Genomic DNA, 20,984 nt, shown 5'->3' with positions numbered 1-20,984 from the left:
AGGATATTATTCAGTATCTCAGGCAGACTGAGTCACTATCTCTTTCTACTGCTGCTCTCGTCCGAAAGACTGTCTCTCTCTGCTACTATTCTCGTCTGAGGGATTTGCATTCTTTTGTTCGATGACGTTCCTAGTCTTGGTTTGAGTAGACTATCTGTCCTGCACTAAAGCCCAACAGAAAACTTCGACGTAGTACAATGATTCATCTCATGATTCAATAAAGCTAGCCAAGACTAACACAAGATAGCATTGATAGACAAGGGTAGATATGTGTGGCTTGACTTAGCCGCCAAAACTTCCCACTGTTGGTGACACACATACTTGTAGGCTTGTTGAAAGCCCAGGATTATAGTCCACCAACAATAGATCACTTGATTTCTAAGGACTTATGTACTATCCATTCTAGCTGAACCTAGAATGTTGGCTATTTAGACAAGGAGATGCTTGACTTCATTTGGTGGTCACTCTCTCGACTTGCCCAATAAAAGCAGTGGCGTTGATCACGATGCTTCATATTTGTAAATGTTTTAAACTTGAACTCGACTATTATCTATGGCTCTACTCCATGCTCCCAGTTTTGATATTTGAGACCCAATTTCGTATCGTTGCTGCCTATATCATATTTTGTACCCCTCCGCATCTATCAAGGCAATAATATATGTACCAAGCACACAGTCAAAATACCATATGTATGCACTAGGATTAACAAATAAACAAAGACAAACTTCTAGGCCCCAGCTATATCTTGCTCAGCCTGCTTCTAATATTACCTCTGTGGCGCAAGCAAGTTCTACGGGCTCGGGGTCATCCTTGGAGGTCTCGGAGGGATATCCTGGAGTGCAGATTTCAATATTGTGCTCTCTACAACACGAGTTCATTTAGCTTTCAAACATCACGCAATAGTGAGGCTTATCAATACCTCTATGGTCACACAACTTCATACTTCATGTCACCAGTCAGCAGGACATGGACCCTGCAGTTATTTCTATCAGTATCACATGGCTCGGCATGTGTTAGTTGTCGAAGTATACTCAACCCCATGTCGACATGTGCAAATGTGATCAATCAACGTACAATTTTAAGGAACTGAGTACACATGCAAGGAGAAACTTCAAGTAAGATATTCAAGTTCAAATTTTTTTTTTTCAATTCCTTTTCAACTGAATGCTATCGACATGTTTCCGGGGTATGGGCAAAGCAAACGAAAATCAAGAAAGGCAACTATCCAATCGACTACAAATGGCAGGATTTAGGATTTAGAAGCGGATAAAGTCTTGCTGCTGCGACATCTCGCCGCTATCGACACCTTCGATCAGTTCTTCAGGTGTGTCATCGAACGCATCCGAGTCAACGTCGTCCGAATCAATAGCGTCATAGTTCTCTTCCTCGCTAGACGGGTCAGAGTCATCCTCACCCAAATCAGCCTTACTAGCAGCAGCCGCAGCAGCCTTGCGGATCTGGCCCGCGCGGTCGACGTGCGGCAGCTGGCAACGCTTCTTGTGGCAGGCGCCGGTATTTGCATAGTCCGGGCACTCGTGGACGTGCTTCTCTTCGCACGCCTCGCCCTTCTCGCAATAACCTAGTGTTGCAAAGGCGCGGCAGACGGGGGCACCGGGTGTCACGCGGACGTGGGCGTAGCGACATTCCGGGTTGGCACAGCGTCCCCTAAGGAAGTGCATACAGGTAGGGGAGCGGTGGGGCGAGGGCTCATGGGATAGATCACAGCTACTACCTGCGGCACATTGGCCTGTCTGGAGGAAATCCTTGCACATAGCGACCTTACTTGGGTCGTGAACGAATTGGCAGCTCGGGCCTTTGTAGCATGTGCCTGAAAAAACAGACGAATTAGTTTCTGGGCATGCTGACAGTGTGGAACATGGCAGTATGGCCCGTCGGAAAACAAAATACCGGTTGTTGTAAATCTTTTGCAAAGCTCATTGCGTTTCTTAACAGTGTGATTCCTAAAGCAAGGTTAGTATAAAGGTAGCCACCTTTGAAATCAAAACCTACTTCTTCATGGCCACGGCACCGAGACGGTGCAGGTTTCCGTTTTTGCTTCGCACAAAGGACACATCGGCGACTGTGACGCGCTTGGGGGTATTGTTGGCAGTACTGGGGTCATCTATGAAGGGTAAGCCAATTCGAGGGGAATAGCGACGGGAACACGCACTCGAAATGCGAATCAGTTTGCTTCCACCATTTGCAACCCTGAAAGCAACATCATTGACAAGAATCTGGTGGCCAGATGCAGGGTTTGCAGGGGTAGAAACCATTGCACCAGCACCCGGGCCCTGCGCATATCGAAGTACTTTCGCTTTTTCATATTCGGTTTTTTTCTGTTCTCTAAGCTTGCGCGTTCGTTCCATATCCTTTGTTCTGTCCTGTGTTTTCCGATCGTAGACGGCCGGGTTGATCAGCTGCATGTGGCGATCGTGCTTTACAACCCAACCATTGCCAGTCGAAGATGGTGTCGGAACCACTGCGCTGTCGTTCGCACTTATCGGTGCGGGTGATGAATTGGCGCTAGTATTTGAGCCAGCACCCGCGGTGTTCAAAACAAGCGTACGGTGCCGGTGCGGAGCAGCTGCTCCTCGACGTCCTCGGCCGCGTCCCCGGTAGTATGGGGCCCATCCTGGGTGAGAAGGGGTATGGCGAGACACGTATTGAGACTGATGGTTAGCCGGCTGAGTTTCTTGCGTCTTGTGGCGATTTATTTGGCCTTTTCAGGTTAGCTTTGTGTCGACAGTGAGCTAGTATTGAGCGCACCTGCAAGCTGGCCGATCTTGGCCAGGAGATCGTCGTTTTCGCTCATGGTGACTATCTGGAGCTAGCTAGGGTAAGTAGATGACAGATATAGATATCTGAGTGATTTTCAGATTAAGATCAAAGGCTGGGGGGTATTTCAGAAGAAGTACTGAGGCGGTGATGCGGAAGCAGCAAAGACGCGCCCATTTGTGATCCGAGAAGTTGGTTTGTAGTGTTTGCATACACTCGATGCCTTAGGCGTCACATATAAAGTGGCGAAGAGGTCTGTGCTCAGGTGGATGAGGACGTCACCAGCCATCAGGCTAAAGATAAAGAGTACGGAGTAAGCTGAGACAGAGATATGCCTCTTCGAGGCCTGTGCAGTTACCTGAGACCAAACAAAAACTCACTTCAGTATTAGCACCTAAATTTAGCATCACTAGAGAGTAGCTCCACGCCCTTGAACAATCACCAACGAAATACTTCGTACCTCGCCTAGAAGTACATAATTTCAGGATTAAGTGGAGGGAGATTTATTGTCTACTAGACTCACAATATTGTTATATTGTGCTCGTATTCTACGCTAGCAACAATCTAGCAATGTGTTAAAATAAATTCTTGTTGAAAATCGACCCCATGGAAGCGGGCACGCTGCCACTATAGTTCACAATAGGTGGGCACACTGCTCTATCAGACGATCTGAAGCTTACACCAAAGCCAATCGATAAAAGGCACTTCCAGACCGACAATATTGGGCTCACAGATGACTGGCTCGACATGCTTAACCCAATACCCAACAAGTAATGTATACGATCTCGGTGAAGCCAGCTTGCAAGTAGGCCTAGAAAATGGTCAAAAAGTGGTCACCGCGAATCCTACAGAGATATGAGCTTCAAATATACCAATCGAAGAGACTGTCGCTTAGAACCAAGTCCAACCTTGTATGTAATCCATTTGTTCATTCCATTTTATGACTATTTTCCGAATCGAACCCGGACTCCCGGCCTATCCTTGGAAGCCTTAAGTTAACGCCAGGACCCTGCTTATGCAACATATCGAAGCCGTTAGTTGTCTGTATTTGTTTAAACGTCCTCAAATTTAACGTCGTCCTGATCCATGCCAGAAGCTGGATCATCCTCGGACTCGAAATCGTCCACTCCTGGTGGCAACTCTGCCTTTGCATTGTCCATCGCATTCGAGTACTGGCTGTGGGTTGCCTCGGGCTTCAGTTCCCAAGTCATAGCGAAATCACCAGCCTTGACAAGGTGTGCAACCATCTCCAAAGTCTGCTTGAGATATGCCTCTGGCTGTGCCAATCGGGCCTTGAGTGTCTTAAAGGGCCAATATTTGAATTCGCGGAAGCACTGGAAGATAAGATCCAGAAGTTCGTTTTGCGGCATGCGGGTAGACTTGTTTTCTTGCGCTTTTCCTTTCGAAGGTCGTGTGGCTTGCTGCAAACGAAGTAAGTAATCTAGGCTTCAAAAAGAAACAGAAATGCAAACACATACCACAAATTGTCCCCTCTCGGTGGGAAGAGCATGACGCGCCTGGATGATCTTCCCAGGAATCTTATCAATAAAGACAGTTTCCTTTCGAGGTTTCAGAGCTTCCAGCGCTCGCTTCTCCGAGATCCGTCGGAATTCTTCATTCTCCACGGGCAGGCAATTGAATTCCTCACTGACCGCGCCGGCGAGGGCAGTGTGTTCTAAGACTTGTCAGCAAATACACATTGCCATGACTGCAATGAAACATACTTGGTATCGTCTTTCGCACATAAGGCTCCCATCTTTTCCCCTGTTCTCGCCGCTTCGCTTCACGTTTCTGGGCTTCGTACAGAACCGAGCGCGTTTCGCCAAATGTAGCCATGCGATTCTCGACGCCGGGGATATCCTTCTCGGTAAAAAGGTATGTATTGTGTGTAAGGTGTGATCCAGTGCCTGATGGGTCGACCGTTTGACGCTGAAGTGTGTAGTCCTTGGGAATTTCTCGATTATCTGGGCGATCATGTAGGCGCAAACTGACCTGAGAAACGAACGGATGTCAGAATCTTCCAGCACTGCATGCGCATGTCTTTCCACTTACCCTCTTGATATCGTTCGGTGTCCCTTCCACTCTCATAGTACCAACCTCAATCTCTTCATCATCGTCCAGGTGGGCCCAGTGCTCCCACAGCGCCCGAGGCAGACGGGATAGCCACACGTTCTGACCTGCTTGCGTAAAGTCTAGGTCTCCAGCATCTTCATATAGGTCTTCTTCATCTATGTCTCCAAGGACAATATCCTTGCTGTCGGGGTCTTGCTTGAAGTACGGGCGATCCGGGTCTTGCTTGACCTGCGCCATACTGGGTGGGTGATAGCTCGAGGACGATCAAAATTCAGAGTAGGCAATGATGTAGCAAATGCGACTGTCGATGCGGCACTGAATTTATCGGGAGAGGAAGTGGTGAATGCGGTGAAAAGCGTGTTTGAGTGATCAGGTCCGCGCCACCCAAGTCTGGAGCTATTCCCTCAGCCCGATGTGGTAGGCGGTGAGAGCCAGCTCCCTTTGTATGTATGACGATGTGCTTATCGACTCTTCACCTACACATTTTTAATTCATACACTCAACTATAATCCGATCCCGGATAGGAGGCATAACTAACTTTCTAGGTGGTACTTATCCACATGGGCATTCAACTGAGCGAAACCCTGGAACCTTCTCAAGTCACCTTCTAGTAACCTTCGTTTCTATCAGCTACCAGCGTCATAACAATCATCATACTTGACAACTATCATGCTGCTAATAACATGCCTTCGCCAACCGTGAGTAGTGTATCACACATTGCTATTCGCATACAGTAATATGACTAACCAGTTAACCATAAGGTTCCCTCGGGTTCGACCACGAATCCCAACTCCCCCGAATATATAGAGACTGGGAGGGGCTTGACATCAGACTGTTGCGCGATGATATGGCCTCGAATTAGGAAAGCTGATAATGGAAGATGTAGAAGGCTGGACAACAATTTTCCAATCTGGGGACAAATTCTACTTGTGGCACTAAATGAGCAATAATGTTGAGACAATAGTCTGCTAAGGTATCCACAAGATTTCGAGTGTGATCGATCAACAAGGTCTTCGCGGCATACACAGGAGACCTCTTTTTCCCTCTTCTGATCTTCGGCGTTGGTCATTAACAAGAATATTCAGCCGCGTATGTGGCCTCTGTCCTTGACGATATAGGGCTTTGACAACCTGACATACCTGGTTCAAGATAATATTGGGGAGGTTATATGTAAGAGACCACTCCGGTATCTCTTTCTGTTGTTCGTTTCAGACGCCTTTTCAGATGTCTTTTTTTAGATATTTCTTGCACGATATTATAGGCAAAAAGATTATCATGTAACCCTTGCACTCAATTGAGTATAAAACTAGTAGTCAACAGTGGAGTGGCTGCCACCCACATCAGCAAATGGCTCGAAGTTAGCTGGCAATCCACCCCACATCCGTACGAGCTCTTCACAATTGGCACACAGCCTTCGTACAGCTTTCCAAGCCCATCCCGAGACACCATCTTCATAATTGCTGTGGAGGACACCTTTCCTATGCACAGCTATTCCATACACAGCACCCGGATTGGTATTACCCCTATCTTGTTAGCTTTAGTACCGTAAGGATCCCAGGGGTAGACTCACTTCAACCTATGTAGTAGAGGATATACCTCGACGCAGTTTCCGAACCAAATCCCTTTACCGGAGGCAGGGCAATCTACCATGGTGTACCCCTTCAATGCCATATCCGCATCATTGATCAAAGAAAACCTCGCTTCCTTGACTGTTTGGGTCCATGAGGCGTTCGCTTCCTTGTACCGTCCAAGGGATGCTCCCAAGAAAAAGCGACCTCGGTCTTCTCCTTCAGCTATCCATGTGCAATTGAACATTGTAGGACACGGCAGATGATCCCCGAGCACTTTACACCACCGTCCATACATGGCCACGAGCGGGAGGTAGAAAGTGCGCGAGTTTGCACCCGTTGGCGCATTCCCCATCGATGATAAAAGCAAGCCTAATATATCACAGAGTCCTCGAAAGGGGACTCCATCATGCATAAAATCATCTTGAGGCAACTTTTATCCTTTTCGGGATCGTTGGGTCCCAGCCGGGGTTGAACACATTTCCCATTGAGAGATCTGGCTCTAGGCCGGGCGAGGCAAACATGCTACCTTGCGGAGGGCTATGCGAATACAAAAATCAGTCAGAATGCGTGACAAGCATATGATACGAGTCATCCCCTACCGCAGCATTTCAATTCGAGCCACCATGGCTCTAAGAGCTGGAATTTGGTGGTCTTGGATATCATACAGATATCCATACGTGACGACGTGGCGGAGAAACTTCATTATCTAGAATAGAGATAAGCAATTATCCTGCACATGGATATCAGTCTACTCACGGAATCCGCATTCCAGGCATAGGCCTGTCTCAAGTCGAGAATGCCATTGAAGCCCTTCAAAACTTCTTCGAATTCTGCCATGTTGAGGGATCAGAGCAATGATCAGCTTGATAGGTTCTGAGAGTTAGAGTTCTTAGAACGCGATTTGTAGGCGTGTATTGACACGAAGATGGTTGTTGACAAGTACAAGTTGGTTGATTGTATGACAGTGTTATCTACATCCACCTTATACTTCGAGTTGCTTCAATTACTTTCACCATATATTGAAAAGACATTTTGCACATTTTACACGTTTTCGATTGCCTATATTCTATACTTTGCAGCTAATTTATCTTCTACTTCTAGTCACAACACATAAGGGAGAGACTACTAGCTAATGATGAACTCCCTGCTGCGAATAAAGCTGTCGAACCAACCTGTTTTGATTCCCCAGGCAGTGGCGTGACATCTATGACCGAACCAAATGTGATAAGACGGTCAAATAACTCCAGGTTTCCTGGAGTCAGTTTATTCGACCAAAAATTCATCTGGAGCTGGTAGAATACATGACATCCTTCTTGGTCGACCTGGATCAGTAGGGATCCGTAAGAGACATATGAAATTGCCGACGGGCTGAGGTTCCATTGTCCAAAGGTCTCCTGCCATCTCACCTAAGTGAAAAAAATAATTGTCTAAATCAATGCATTGGGTAAGATGTTGAGCAAGATCTATTTTGGTGTAGGAGAACTGCAGAGCTATATAAGCGGTTGAGAAGTAAAGACGCTAATAGCAAACCACCTCGATCGCAAGGCGCAAGCCCCGAGGACAGTCCATCTCAAGCTCTATATACTCACCGCTATAAGATTTCTAAGTCCTATTCTACCTACGTTATGACCAGATAAAACGAGCTCTATTGTTCTGTCTCTGCCCATATACATCGAGCCCAGCTCTTATCGATAAGAGTAGCTCGGCTGTCCCCACCACCACTCCGCGTCTAGCAACAACTCTCTTTACCACCTCTCCTTCACTCAACCACCAGCATGGCCTCTCAAAAGATGACCAACGCCCTAGCGGGCATCGAAACAAACCCGCACCAACCAACAAAGCTACAGCAATACACCGACATCCTCAATGAGATGGTAACAACCTCGACCGGCCACGAACTCGCCCAAGATCTAGTCTACTACCTCGACTCAATCCTCAGCGAAGAAGTGAGCATCGTCGCCGCCCGCCCCCTCCTTGACGCCTTCATCACAGTCCTCCAATCCCTCAACCCGGAAACAAAAATAAAAGTCGGCCAGCACGCCATCACCCTCCTCCACACGCGCTCCGCCTCAGTCGAAGAACAAGACTCCCAGATCCGCGAGATCCTCGCAGACGCCTACGAATCCCAGGAGGAATACACAGCCGCCGCTCGCGCGCTACAAGGCATCCACATCGACAGCTCGCAGCGTCTAGTCTCCGACGCCGCCAAAGCCCGCCTCTGGATCCGCATCGTGCGCTACTACCTTGAAGACGATGACACCACCAACGCCGAAGCCTTCCTCAACCGCATCAAGAACCTCCCCTCGAAAATAGAAGACCACGATGCAAAGCTCTACTTCAAGCTCTCTCAGGCCCGCATTTTCGATGCCCGTCGCCGTTTCCTCGACGCCGCCCAGGAATACTTCGACGTGAGTCTCGCGCCAGGCGTCGACGAAGGAGACCGTCTGACGGCGCTATCCGCGGCGATCCGGTGTGCTGTCCTTGCGCCTGCTGGTCCGCAGCGCTCCCGCTCCCTCGCCCGTCTGTACAAAGACGACCGCACGCCCTCCGTTGAGGAATTCGGTATCCTGGAGAAGATGTTCCTAGACAGGCTCCTGACGGCGGATGAAGTGGCTGCGTTCGCGAAGAAACTGGCGCCGCACCAGCTTGCTGTTACAGCGGATGGTACGACCGTTCTCGACAAAGCGGTTATCGAGCACAATCTCGTGGCGGCGAGTAAGCTGTATGAGAATATCCACGTTGATGACCTGGGTTCGATCCTGGGGTTGCAGTCTTCGGGTGATATCTCTGCTGGTGAGAAAGCGGAGGCTTATGCAGCGCGCATGGTTGAGCAGGGACGGCTGCGTGGCCGTATTGATCAGATTGATGGGGTTATTTCGTTTGATGCTGAGACTCTTGGTGGATCCTCGGCGGGTGCGTCTAATGGGACGAAGCTGAGGCAGTGGGATCTTGGTGTGCAGGATCTTGCGGAGGATGTGGAGCGGGTTGCGACTAGTATCTCTGATCAGTTCCCGGTATGTACTGGCTTTCTTTCTGTCTGAAGTTGTTTTTCTTGCTAATATCTTGATTCTAGGAATTCGCCACGAGTCAGATGGTGCATTGAACGGCCTGCCCTACATCGCCTGTGTGCCCATCTGATGAAATATCTACGAATTCATGCCTTGTGCCTACTCTTGCATATCCTTTTAGCCAGTCTGAGAAATTAAAACCAAGCTCCCTTTGCTGCTGTCTCTCACCTTCATATCTTCGACTACACTTAATTATAAATTCTGCCATTAGACAGTGACATCCATAGCTTCATATACCTATTTATCAACTGACACGCTTCTGGGCGTTTTCACGTAACTTGATGAATAGATGCGAAAATTTGTCTACATAATAATCAAGTTATATACAACCCGAAAGGACCAATACAGGAGCAGGATATCAAATATATAATATTAAAAACACGAAAGGTATAATATGAGCGGATAAGTAAAGCCAAACAAACGTAGTTGCATACAGGCAAACCATTGTGTAGTCATCAGTGAAGTCGATATATCAATATCAAGAACGGCAAGTAATAAATCTAGTAAGGGTAATCGAGCGCAAGAAATGCCGTGGGAACTCGTACTTCCTATGAACATACAATTGGACAAAAAGTTGTAGAAAATGGAGATGTTGGCATTCCCTCCAAGGGAATATAACCCTCATCCACTCCCACACCCCTTCTCAAGGACAGAAAATAAAAATAATCATCTCATCATAACGGCGTACATCAACAACAGGCCACCTCAGTGGTTCAACCTAGTAGTGGAATCATTTCCCGGAAGGATAGAAATATCCGTCTGAACATTTATAGTCCGTGGGTGAAGGTCATCACCAAGATGACCCGGCGATTTACTCTCAACCTGGGCATTATACATCTTAACATACTCAAGGTCCGGCGAGCGGGGGCTAGACTTCGACAAGAACAACGAGTTCGTGTAATCGGTGTTGATATACGTAGGACCCGTTCCATTTCGAGAGCTCTTTAACTTAAGCGCCGGGAACAGGCCACGGATGATCGGCAAGTTAGAGCAAATCAGACCAACAGCAGGCTCAATATGCGTCCACAGAGTCGCCTGGTAGACTGTGAATGTTGGGTCTGTCGGACTAATCCAGAAGAGCACGACGATGCGGTAGATGCTGGCGAAGCAGACGAAGGCACCGAGGGCAAACACCCCGTTCAGCGCGAGCTTGTCTTGCCACGCGCGCTGAAGGTTCCAGATCATTGGGATTGGCAGGACGAGGATGACGAAGTCCATAAGTACGTTGAAAGCTTGGTTGACGATGATGAATTTTTGTGCGTCGAAACATGATCCTTCGACGCGGGAGTCCCAGTATGCTGGCAGGGGTCGACATTGTCCTGCGCAGGCTAGGAAGATTCCTGTGCCCCAGGCGGCGATTAGGCAGTTTAGGCCGAAGCTGACCTTTTGGAACATCGGTGTTGCGAAGAGACGTCGGTAGAAGCAGATGATGGAGATCTTGATACATGGGCAGAGTAGGAAGTAGGTAAATTGGTTGGCGAGGAAGATCTGAGTGGTGTTAGGTTGGTGTGTTGAATATTGGACAATTGCTGGGTACATACTTTCCAGTAGTTCATGAGGGTTTCGGGAGATAGATCAGCGATATGAGATCCATTGCCTCCAATTGCACACCCTGTGATAGCTATTAGTATTGAATCGAAGTACAATCCAGACCAGGGGCGGGGTAATCACATACAAAGAATCAACTCGACCAACATAGCAACGAGGAGCACCATGGAAATCATGCTCAGATAATCATCGATGTCGAACCCAACTCTTCTCCGAATGCGAGCAACGACTCGCAGCACCAGGGAGATCAAACACAGACTGACCAAGACCGAAATGATCTCAATCATCTGCCATCCCTTCTTGCTTGGCGCCATTGCACTTCTCGACAAATTAATTGCAAAGGAGTGTGGGTGGGTACAACCGAATAGACAAAGACTACCTTACGGGTATGTATGGATAAAAAAAGGAATGAATGGAAAAGACACAATCCTAGGGCATTGGCTGATATAACACTTGTACCACGCGAACATCGAGATCAACCCGGATCGCTGGGAACCCTTGGCCAGCTCAAAATTCCATATCCCACTATTTTATCCACTCACACGCAACCCCTAGCGGCCGATCGTTGTCCCGATGGGGATCTCGATTTATGCGGAATTATAAGCCGAATTGCCTCGCCACGTGGATGGTCCGATGGGATCTACTCACATTCCAAGTTTTGCTGAAGATTGTGGCGAGGCTAATATGATACCTCTTTCTAGTCTAGATTTATGCCAATTGTGTTGTTCACCTGTACAATGGGATACAAAGTATAGCTTCATCATTGTTTTGCAATGACAAATGCTTTCTTTACAAAATAGGCCAGTGGATCAAAAGTGGGGGCTAGTAACAACTATATTGGGAAGGACGTCCCTACGATCGCCATCTGATCCCCATCTGATACCGGCTGCCCAGCTGAAACTGGGATCTTGAGTCATGCAAGCTTTAAAAAGATCAAAACCTTGCAAGGATTACGTTTATATGAACTATTCTATTGCCTTGAGACTATCCATATTCTACCTCGTGCTCCATATATCCTACACATATCCGAGGTCAATATACAACTGAAGGACTAGAAAGCTACCCGTGCCTATGGACGCCACGAGGTTCTCACCCATGGTTCCTCTCCTCTCCCGGGTCTCGGTTAGAGCTGACATGTAGATCCCGAATCAATAGCGTCAAAAATCCACGCTATTAGATTGCTAGGCAGGGTTTAAAGAGTCAACACGCTACTGCGAACACATCCATATTTAGAAATAGGTATGGAGGGGTATATATGTACGTATATTGCATACCACTATGCAAACCATACCAAAGTGGGGATTCAGATAACCAGTTCAAGGCCCCTCTTTTCCAAGCCAAATTGCAGTGGGCCCTGGGGGTACGGAGTACAGTGCGTCTCGAAACTAGTGCCACCATCTACACTCTTGTTTCGCGAAAATCAATGCCAAAACTTATCAGTATCAATACTGTAACTTACTCCAACAATAATACGTTGCTTCATCTTACAACTGAATTAGCAATCCAAGGCAACTAGATTTCCATAGCAATGCAAACAATTCAAACACCAGAGTCCAAGAGGGGCTCCAGAATCTAGTATCCACTCTCTGCCACTTCCTTTTTCCACCGTCAGCTTAGAGCAGACTGCCATCATTTCTACAATGCCCGCAACAGTTGCGCAGATTCTCGCGCCTTACGAGTACAAACCAGAGCTCGTAGAGCGGGTAGCCTCACGAACGGTACAACCTCCCATTACCATAGTTGAGCCCAACCCAGAATGGGCGCAACGGTTCGAGGAAGTCAAAGAGCGGATTCAGAAAGCCCTTGGGCCCTTGGTCTTGGACGTTGCTCATTCCGGCTCAACCAGTGTCCCTAGCCTACCAGCTAAGGACATTATTGATGTTGATCTGACAATAAAAGATGCCATGGATGAAGCATCCTACGTGAAGCCTCTGGAAGAGGCAGGATTTCGGTTCATCTTACGTGAGCCTCGATGGCACCAGCACCGGTTCTTTGTGGAGAATTGGCCCAAAGCCTACCACGTCAATCTCCACGTGTGGGGTCCTGACTCGCCCGAAGCTGCTCGACATCGTATCTTTCGTGACTGGTTACTCAAATCGCCATCGGATCTAGAACTATATACCAAAGTGAAACGCGAGGCGGCTGAACAGGCGGCTATAGCTGGAGATTCGATGATGGATTATACCCAACGAAAAGACGAAACGATCCATAAGATCCTAGATCGAGCATTCCGTGATTTGGGCTACATTGAATAATGATTTGATTGGTGCTATCGGCAAAGATGGGTATGTCGCATTGAAGCTTAGGAATCGTTGACTGCTGTCCACTTAACTGTGTCGATCACTCAACTTTGTCGATCACTGGGCATCCCCTGAAACTGCCGATTTTGTGTATAAGTGCCGAAAATAGGTATATGGAATACGAATCTTCATTGGTCCATAAATGAAAAAAAAAACCTAGGCAACATTCCAAGGCTAAAACTTGAAAAGCATAATCAAATAGTCCTCGCATAGCGCGGAATAGTGCCATGAGGCAACCAACACGGGCAACCAGGGCGGTTCCTGGCAAAGATCGTCCCCAATCCAATCCGAATTATGTTCAATTCTTGGTGGAACCGAGATAGAATACAATACAAAAGAGTAAAAAAGCAAAAAATTTATCCTGAAGCTCAATAGTGTTCTCAATTTTCCCCTCACATCCTATACCCCATACTCTATCTCTACCTTCTACCCTACCTATCCCCTCCACCATGACAATCCCAACCAACACCGGACTTACAGTCCCCCTCATAATAAATGGTCATGAAGAAACAACCCCAAACACCTTCCCAGTAACAAGCCCCTACACCAACACAACCATCTGGACTGCTTCCGCCGCAACACCCCAAGATGCAATCCGCGCCGTCGAAGCCGCCGACGCCGCCTTCCCCTCATGGTCGCAGACAAAACCGACCGTGAGACGCGACATTCTCCTCAAAGCCGCTGATATCCTCGAGGCCCGTATCGACACCAATGCTGAGTACATGCGCCAAGAGATGGGCGCGGACGTCGGCGCCTCTGCGGGGTTCGTTGTCCCGCTTGCAGTGCGCATGTTGCGCGAGGTTGCGAGTCGCATCACATCGATATGCGGCAGTGTGCCTGTTGTCGAGACGGAGGGGCAGAGTGCGATTGTTTTTAAGGAGGCGATGGGTGTTATTCTGGGGATTGTGCCTTGGTGAGTATCCCCAGCTTTGATCCATGGTTCCCGGGAACTTTATTTTATACATATGGACCTTTCATGGTCGGAAGTATAAAATTCAATGAATTGCAATGCTAATTGTTGTTTCCACAGGAACGCTCCCTACGTCTTCGGCATCCGTTCTGCAGCCTGCGCCCTCGCAGCTGGAAACACAACAGTCCTCAAATCTTCCGAACTAACCCCCCGCTGCTACTGGGCCATCGGCCGCGCCTTCGAAGACGCCGGTCTCCCCGCCGGCTGTCTGAATATCATTCACTGTGCCCCGCAGGACGCCCCCGAGGTCGTCAATGCCATGATCGAGCACGAAGCCGTGCGCAAGATCAATTTCACCGGTAGCACAGCTGTTGGCCGGAAGATTGCGCGCGCCTGCGGTCAGAACCTCAAGCCTTGTCTTATGGAGCTTGGCGGAAAGAATAGCTCGATTGTGTGTCATGATGCTGATTTGCAGACTGCCGTGCAGGGAGTATTGGCGGGAGCATTTTTAAATGTGAGTTTGAGATACACTGCGCATGTCGCGCGTCGTGTACCTATATCCATGTCTACCTCCGGGGTCAATAACTAACCTTATTTCTTTTTCCCGAGTTAGTCCGGCCAGATCTGCATGGCAACCGACCGAATCCTCGTCCACGCCTCCATCCTCCCAGCATTCACAGAGGCCCTACAAAAGGCCCTCGCAGCCGGCGCCGCAGCCTCAGCCCTCCCCCCAACACTTGTAAACACAGCGTCCAAAACACGCGTCGAAGCCCTCATCAACAGCGCCATCTCAGCAGGGGCACACTTTATCTCCGGGTCTGCGGACAGCATCCCCACCGACTCGGGGGTGCGCATGGCGCCCGCCGTGCTAGGCGGCGTGAAGGAAGACATGGCGCTGTGGCAGGAGGAATCTTTCGCGTCCGTTGCGGCATGTATGCCGTTCGACGCCGAGGATGAGGCTATCCGTCTCGCGAATGGTAGTGGGTATGGCCTTTCGGCATCAGTTTTCACGGAGGATCTGCGGAGGGGCTTGGCGATGGCTAGGCGTATTCAATCCGGGTATGTTGCCGAGTGTTCCAGACCGAGATTCCCTTTTGGTTTTGGTTTAGGGTGGATTCGGTGGATTTGTGGGTCTGTTGTGCTGACTTGTTTTGCAGGGCGGTTCATATTAATAGTATGACGATCCATGATGAGCCGGCTCTTCCTCATGGCGGTGTGAAGAATAGTGGTTGGGGTCGGTTTAATACTGATGAGGGATTGAATGAGTTTTTGGTTACGAAGAGTGTGACCTGGATGGATTAAAAATTATATATGGTTGGATCTGGGATAAGCGTTTTGGTTCAGTTCTTATTTTGTAGGGCTGTTTAGTTGCGCATTGCATTGTAGGTTTCCTACCTGCTCCCAAGTCCTACGCTGCCATATATTAGTGCATGTCTACACCATATCCATCAAGCATGTCCATTTTCATTTCTATAGTTCACTCGTCTCGTTCGAGAAACCCAGGTTGACTGTCTTCTTGGAATTTATACTTTCTCGGTGCGCATTGACCCGAGCGACCGCAGTGGAGATTCACAGGCCAGTGCGCTGTTGAGCTCAACGAAAACAAGGGTTGGTGAGGTGCAAATCTGATCAAAGTTTCCGTACTCTCTCCAAGTTTATAGTCGATAGTCGACAAAATACCGAACCAAGTCGGCATTTGAATGGAAAAACACCGGTGGATGCACGGTGACACATGAGATCATCAGCCCCACTGAGGCAATTCCCATCCCCGGATTAGGTCATATCCACTTTGTCCTTCCACCAATCAGAGGCCACATGTTCCTCAGCCGGCAACTGCTTTTGCCTCTTTCCGGTCATTTCCAAGGTCCACGGGGTTGGTCGATTTGATATTTCAGACAAGATGGACTTGGATATCAAATCCGTATTATATACATCTGTACAAAATACACCTTGAACATGTTCATGGGATTCAAGCAAAGATTCAAATGTCAAAATGGTACTTTCTCCTCATCAAACATCATGCCATGCACAATTCGGAAACTTCGGACACCGCGAATGTTATTCCGAGGTTCACAGCTCTCACTGTGAAGACCGAGGAAGTCGGAATTCAGTGTCTGTTTCTCCGTTTCTATGTTTCAGGAAAACACAGCTATGTAGTATCATGTTCTAATTCCGTTGAACTTGCCGATCTAATTTCCGGTGTCTTTTCTATTCCCTTCCCCTCAACTCAGTGAAAGGACTGGAATGTGGCATGACATAGATGCATGTGAAAATGACAATGAAACATTCTAGACTGTTGAATCTAATAGGATGTACATGTGTATTTAAACATTATATCGCATGTGATACCTCCTCAGCTTCCCCAGACTTGTAATACAACAGACAAACCAGAAGTGGCCAATTAGTATTCCAGCGGGGACCCCCATCTTTCATCTCCCCACGTCTTCCATTCTTTCGTGCCTCGGCCGATAGACCGTCGGCTTCTGACCTGCCCCGAACTCTCTTCTTTAAGATCCTTTCCTTTCCTTTTTTTTAATTTTTTCTTCTCCATATTTACCTCTGCCTCTACACATAACATAATGACTGCACCCCAAGTAATTGTGGTCGGTGGTGGCCGTAAGGATTCCTTTCCCCGCATTCTCTCTATTCCCCCAGCTGACTCTCTCTAGTTTCCGGCCTCAGCGCTGCACACACTATCTACCTCAACGGTGGCAACGTCCTCGTTTTGGACAAGCAGGCTTTCTTCGGTGGTAACTCTACCAAGGCCACCTCCGGTATCAACGGTGCTCTCACTCGCACTCAAACCGATCTCGGCATCCAGGACAGCGTCAAGCAGTTCTACGAAGATACCCTTAAGTCCGCCCGTGACAAGGCCCGTCCCGACCTGATCAAGGTCCTGACCTACAAGTCCGCCTCCGCTGTCGAGTGGCTGCAGGATGTCTTCAACCTCGACCTCACCCTCGTCTCCCGTCTCGGAGGACACACTTACCCCCGCACACACCGTGGCCATGACGCCAAGTTCCCCGGTATGGCCATCACCTACGCCCTGATGCAGCGATTGGAAGACCTCGCCGAAAAGGAGCCCGGTCGTGTCCAGATCGTCAAGAAGGCCAACGTCACCTCCATCAACAAGTCTGGTAACAATGTTACCGGTGTTACCTACACCATTAACGGAGAGGAGAAGTCCGTCGACGGTGTCGTCATTCTCGCTACCGGTGGTTACGCTGCTGATTTCAGTGAAACCTCCCTCCTCAAGAAGCACCGCCCCGACACCTTCGGCCTGTCCTCCACCAACGGCACCCACGCTACCGGTGACGGCCAGAAGATGCTGATGGCCATCGGTGCCAACGGCATCGACATGGACAAGGTCCAGGTCCACCCTACCGGTCTCGTCGACCCCAAGGACCCAGGCGCCAAGTTCAAGTTTCTTGCCGCCGAAGCCCTCCGCGGCGAAGGTGGTCTCCTCCTCAACTCCGACGGCCAGCGCTTCTCCGACGAGCTCGGCCACCGCGACTACGTCTCCGGCAAGATGTGGGAAGAAAAGGAGAAGGGCAAGTGGCCCATCCGTCTCATCCTCAACAGCAAAGCCTCCAATGTCCTTGACTTCCACACCCGCCACTACTCCGGCCGCGGCCTGATGAAGAAGATGACCGGCGCCGAGCTCGTTGCCGAAATCGGCTGCGGCGAAGCAGCCCTCAAGAAGACCTTCGACGAGTACAACCTCATCGCCGACGGAAAGAAGAAGGACCCCTGGAACAAGCGTTTCTTCCACAACATGCCCTTCCAGCTCGACGACGAGTTCCACGTCGCTCTCATGGAGCCCGTCCTCCACTTCACCATGGGCGGCATCGAGATCGACGAGCACGCCCAGGTCCTCAACGGCGAACAAAAGCCCTTCAACGGCCTCTACGCCTGCGGTGAACTCGCCGGCGGCGTCCACGGCGCCAACCGTCTCGGCGGTTCCTCCCTCCTCGGCTGTGTCGTCTACGGCCGTGTCGCAGGTGACTCCGCCTCCCAGCACCTCTTCCAGAAGCTCCTCGCCACCGGCTCCTCCGCCGCCTCCCAACGTCTCGGTCAGATCTCCCTCCACATCGACCCCAACACCCCCGGCAAGGTCTCTGTCGAATGGGGCAGTGCCGCTACCGGCGCAACCCTGCCCGCTCTCGCTCCCCTCGCTGCCCCTGCTCCCAGCGCCGAGGCCCCGGCCTCCAAGCCTGATCCTGCCACCTTCACGATCCCAGAGACCGAGTACTCCATGGAGGAAGTCGCCAAGCACAACACCAAGGAGTCCCTCTGGGTCGTGGTCAAGGGCGTCATCCTCGATCTCACTAACTGGGTTGATGAGCACCCCGGTGGCGCAAATGCCCTGTACAACTTCATGGGTCGTGATGCTACCGAGGAGTTCGCTATGCTCCACGATGATGAGGTCATCCCCAAGTACGCTGCTCAAACTGTGATCGGTCGTGTCAAGGGCGAGACCCCCAGCTTGGAGCTGTAGAGGTTATATCAAAAGCCTTCTCCTTTATGCCTCTTCTCCCTGATGAAATATGATCCTCCAGCGTGTGATCTCTCATACCCCCGTTTCGTCTCTTTCTGCTGTTTCCTCCAGTGTTCAGGATCTAAGATCCTGCTTGGGTCAAATTTGGTTCTTGTGTAACATAAATACATAGCTTATTTTGAAATATATTCTTTGGAATCAAAGATTTGTTTTGGATTTGATGTAATTGTAGTCGTAGCCGTGGTGAGTTGGTTGATTCCTTGGTTCTAGGGCTTGGAAAGTCATGCCTACTAGTAGAAAGCCCTAGTACGCCCAATAATCAGAAGACAGCGAGCCAGTCATCGAGGTAGAAGCGGCGGCAAAAAGAATTCTGCTTTACTCGGTCAAATTTATACAATAGCATTCACTACCATATTACCTCTCGTATGTACACATCTAGCTAATATTTACATATACATGTACATGGTATATCGAAACAAAACCAAAGAGCCCGACTACAAGAGCATGTGAAACCTGTACCCCCAACCCTCCTACTAGTACTCCATACAATCACCCCTTCATATGCATCAAAATCATCTTCAACCTCCTCACAGCAGGCCCATCCTCCCCAACCCCTAATCCCTCCACCCCAACCTCCTTCTCCTCAATCTCCGCTCTCGCCTCCTCAAGCACAGGCTGCAAATACCCCCATACCTCATCATGATATCTCTTCTCGACACCGATCCAATCACCCGCACCAGGAAGATTCGTTAGAACAGCATCGCGGAGCGAAGTAGAAGCAGATGTGGGAGTAGCACCCGTAACCGTAGCCGTAGCATTTCCTTCCCCAGTTCCAACCCCAATGCCACTCCCAGCTCCAACCCCCTGACTCAAAAAGACTTCAAGATCAGGCTCCTGAGCACCAACCCAATCACCCCCGCCAGGAAGATTCCTCAAAACAGCATCGCGGAGGGAAGTAGGAATGGGACCAGAACCTATAGCATTCTCAGTCCCACTCCCAGCTCCAAGCCCCTGAATACCAGCCCAATTACTCGCATCGGGAAGATTCCTCAACGCAGCATCGCGGAGCGAAATAGAAGTAGAGCCAGCACCCGTAGCCGTAACCGTAGCATTCCTCTCCCCAGTCTCAATCCCAATCCCACCCTCAGCTCCAAGCCCCTGACTCAAGAAGACATCAATATCAGGAATAAGACTCGCACCCGTCAACCGTCCATTCCCCTCCGCTCTCTCCTCATCCAGCCCCAACCCTCTCCGAAAAGAATCAAGCATTTTCATCTCGGCTGCAGAAAGCGGAGCCGGTGCAGCGGCAAAATCAAGCTCGGTATCCGGTACAGTCGTCGGATCCTCGAAGTTCGGATCGAAGTTCGTATCGGATAGAAGAGACACGACGGCTGCACCGTCTGTGGTTGAGGTAGCCGTTGTCTGCGTGTTTTGTGGGTCATGCCATTGTCGCTGCCAGACGGTTTCGAATTGGTGTTGTGTTGGGTCGTGGGCGCGGGCTTTGCCTTTCCAGGCTGAGGAGGGGGTTTGTAGGTCTTCGTGGGGGTGGATTGTATTTGCATTCGCGTTTGTGTCTGTTGTGATTGTATTTGTGGTCGTGTTTGCGCCTAGCAGATCTGTATCTCTCTCATATCCGTATACATTTCCCTGGAACTCATCTTCTGTCAAGGCGGGTAGAGCGAATCCACCCGCTGTCGATGTATATGTATCGTATTCGCGGAAGGCTTGCGCTCCAGGCGCAGACACAGACCCGGAACTGGGGGCTCCATGCGGTGTGGTATTTGTGGATAGATCCCTGCTTGTTTGTGTATTTGGGAGGGAGGATGGACCGGCTGGTTTGCTGCTTGTGCTTGATGCTAGGGTATTGGCGAGGTCGGAGCTCGGGCGGAATGCGCTTTTTGCTAGGCCTGTTGCGGAGGTTTGGATGCGGGTTGCTAGCGAGGGGGGCGCGGGGGGTTGGTTGGAGGGGGTGTTTGAGGTTGAGGGTAATGGGGCTGGGGCTGGGGTGTTGCTTTGGGTTTGGCTGATGTTGGGGTTGGGATTGCCCCGCATGTTCTCTTGGTTGGTCATGGCTTTGGGTCTTTTGGGTTTGGAATTGGGGATTTGAGGTTGGAGATGCAAGGAGTAAGGGTTGAGGTTGAGATATAGGGATTGGGATTTGGGGGTAGTTCTTCTAAGGTTGTCGGCTTGGTGTTCGGCTTGATGTTCGGCTTAATATGCCTGGGCCGGATGATGCAGGGA

At 49.6% G+C, this 20,984-nt stretch overlaps 9 protein-coding genes across 9 annotated transcripts; 4 read left to right on the top strand and 5 right to left on the bottom strand.

Moving 5' to 3' along the window:
- Positions 1-1,256: 1,256 nt before the first annotated feature.
- PEX2_066560 (CCCH zinc finger protein) lies at positions 1,257-2,812 on the bottom strand (the record flags this gene model as incomplete). The annotated part of the gene is made up of 5 exons (XM_016743927.1): positions 1,257-1,828; positions 1,909-1,961; positions 2,011-2,122; positions 2,171-2,719; positions 2,767-2,812. 5 exons carry the CDS (start codon positions 2,810-2,812, stop codon positions 1,257-1,259), a joined length of 1,332 nt encoding a protein of 443 aa, XP_016599640.1.
- A 1,015-nt stretch (positions 2,813-3,827) lies between these two features.
- On the bottom strand, positions 3,828-5,085 carry PEX2_066550 (transcription factor IIF subunit TFG2; the record flags this gene model as incomplete). The annotated part of the gene is made up of 4 exons (XM_016743926.1): positions 3,828-4,196; positions 4,254-4,450; positions 4,500-4,767; positions 4,828-5,085. 4 exons carry the CDS (start codon positions 5,083-5,085, stop codon positions 3,828-3,830), a joined length of 1,092 nt encoding a protein of 363 aa, XP_016599639.1.
- A 1,750-nt stretch (positions 5,086-6,835) lies between these two features.
- On the bottom strand, positions 6,836-7,256 carry PEX2_066540 (uncharacterized protein; the record flags this gene model as incomplete). The annotated part of the gene is made up of 3 exons (XM_016743925.1): positions 6,836-6,956; positions 7,019-7,125; positions 7,176-7,256. The coding sequence occupies 3 exons, from the start codon at positions 7,254-7,256 to the stop codon at positions 6,836-6,838; spliced, it is 309 nt and encodes a 102-aa protein (XP_016599638.1).
- Positions 7,257-8,194: 938 nt separating this feature from the next.
- Positions 8,195-9,522, top strand: PEX2_066530 (PCI domain-containing protein; the record flags this gene model as incomplete). The annotated part of the gene is made up of 2 exons (XM_016743924.1): positions 8,195-9,433; positions 9,493-9,522. 2 exons carry the CDS (start codon positions 8,195-8,197, stop codon positions 9,520-9,522), a joined length of 1,269 nt encoding a protein of 422 aa, XP_016599637.1.
- Positions 9,523-10,192: 670 nt separating this feature from the next.
- PEX2_066520 (uncharacterized protein) lies at positions 10,193-11,349 on the bottom strand (the record flags this gene model as incomplete). Its single annotated transcript, XM_016743923.1, has 3 exons — positions 10,193-10,975; positions 11,029-11,099; positions 11,163-11,349. 3 exons carry the CDS (start codon positions 11,347-11,349, stop codon positions 10,193-10,195), a joined length of 1,041 nt encoding a protein of 346 aa, XP_016599636.1.
- A 1,326-nt stretch (positions 11,350-12,675) lies between these two features.
- PEX2_066510 (GrpB family protein) lies at positions 12,676-13,290 on the top strand (the record flags this gene model as incomplete). The annotated part of the gene is made up of 1 exon (XM_016743922.1): positions 12,676-13,290. The coding sequence occupies one exon, from the start codon at positions 12,676-12,678 to the stop codon at positions 13,288-13,290; it is 615 nt and encodes a 204-aa protein (XP_016599635.1).
- Positions 13,291-13,784: 494 nt separating this feature from the next.
- PEX2_066500 (aldehyde dehydrogenase) lies at positions 13,785-15,547 on the top strand (the record flags this gene model as incomplete). Its single annotated transcript, XM_016743921.1, has 4 exons — positions 13,785-14,248; positions 14,366-14,759; positions 14,859-15,304; positions 15,403-15,547. 4 exons carry the CDS (start codon positions 13,785-13,787, stop codon positions 15,545-15,547), a joined length of 1,449 nt encoding a protein of 482 aa, XP_016599634.1.
- Positions 15,548-16,824: 1,277 nt separating this feature from the next.
- osm1 (putative fumarate reductase Osm1) lies at positions 16,825-18,743 on the top strand (the record flags this gene model as incomplete). Its single annotated transcript, XM_016743920.1, has 2 exons — positions 16,825-16,861; positions 16,915-18,743. 2 exons carry the CDS (start codon positions 16,825-16,827, stop codon positions 18,741-18,743), a joined length of 1,866 nt encoding a protein of 621 aa, XP_016599633.1.
- A 549-nt stretch (positions 18,744-19,292) lies between these two features.
- PEX2_066480 (uncharacterized protein) lies at positions 19,293-20,813 on the bottom strand (the record flags this gene model as incomplete). The annotated part of the gene is made up of 1 exon (XM_016743919.1): positions 19,293-20,813. The coding sequence occupies one exon, from the start codon at positions 20,811-20,813 to the stop codon at positions 19,293-19,295; it is 1,521 nt and encodes a 506-aa protein (XP_016599632.1).
- Positions 20,814-20,984: the final 171 nt, after the last annotated feature.

This window comes from Penicillium expansum, assembly GCF_000769745.1.
Source record: "Penicillium expansum strain MD-8 chromosome Unknown contig224, whole genome shotgun sequence".
In the NCBI taxonomy this organism is placed as follows: Eukaryota; Fungi; Ascomycota; class Eurotiomycetes; order Eurotiales; family Aspergillaceae; genus Penicillium; species Penicillium expansum.
This window is presented reverse-complemented; position numbering and strand designations above follow the sequence as displayed.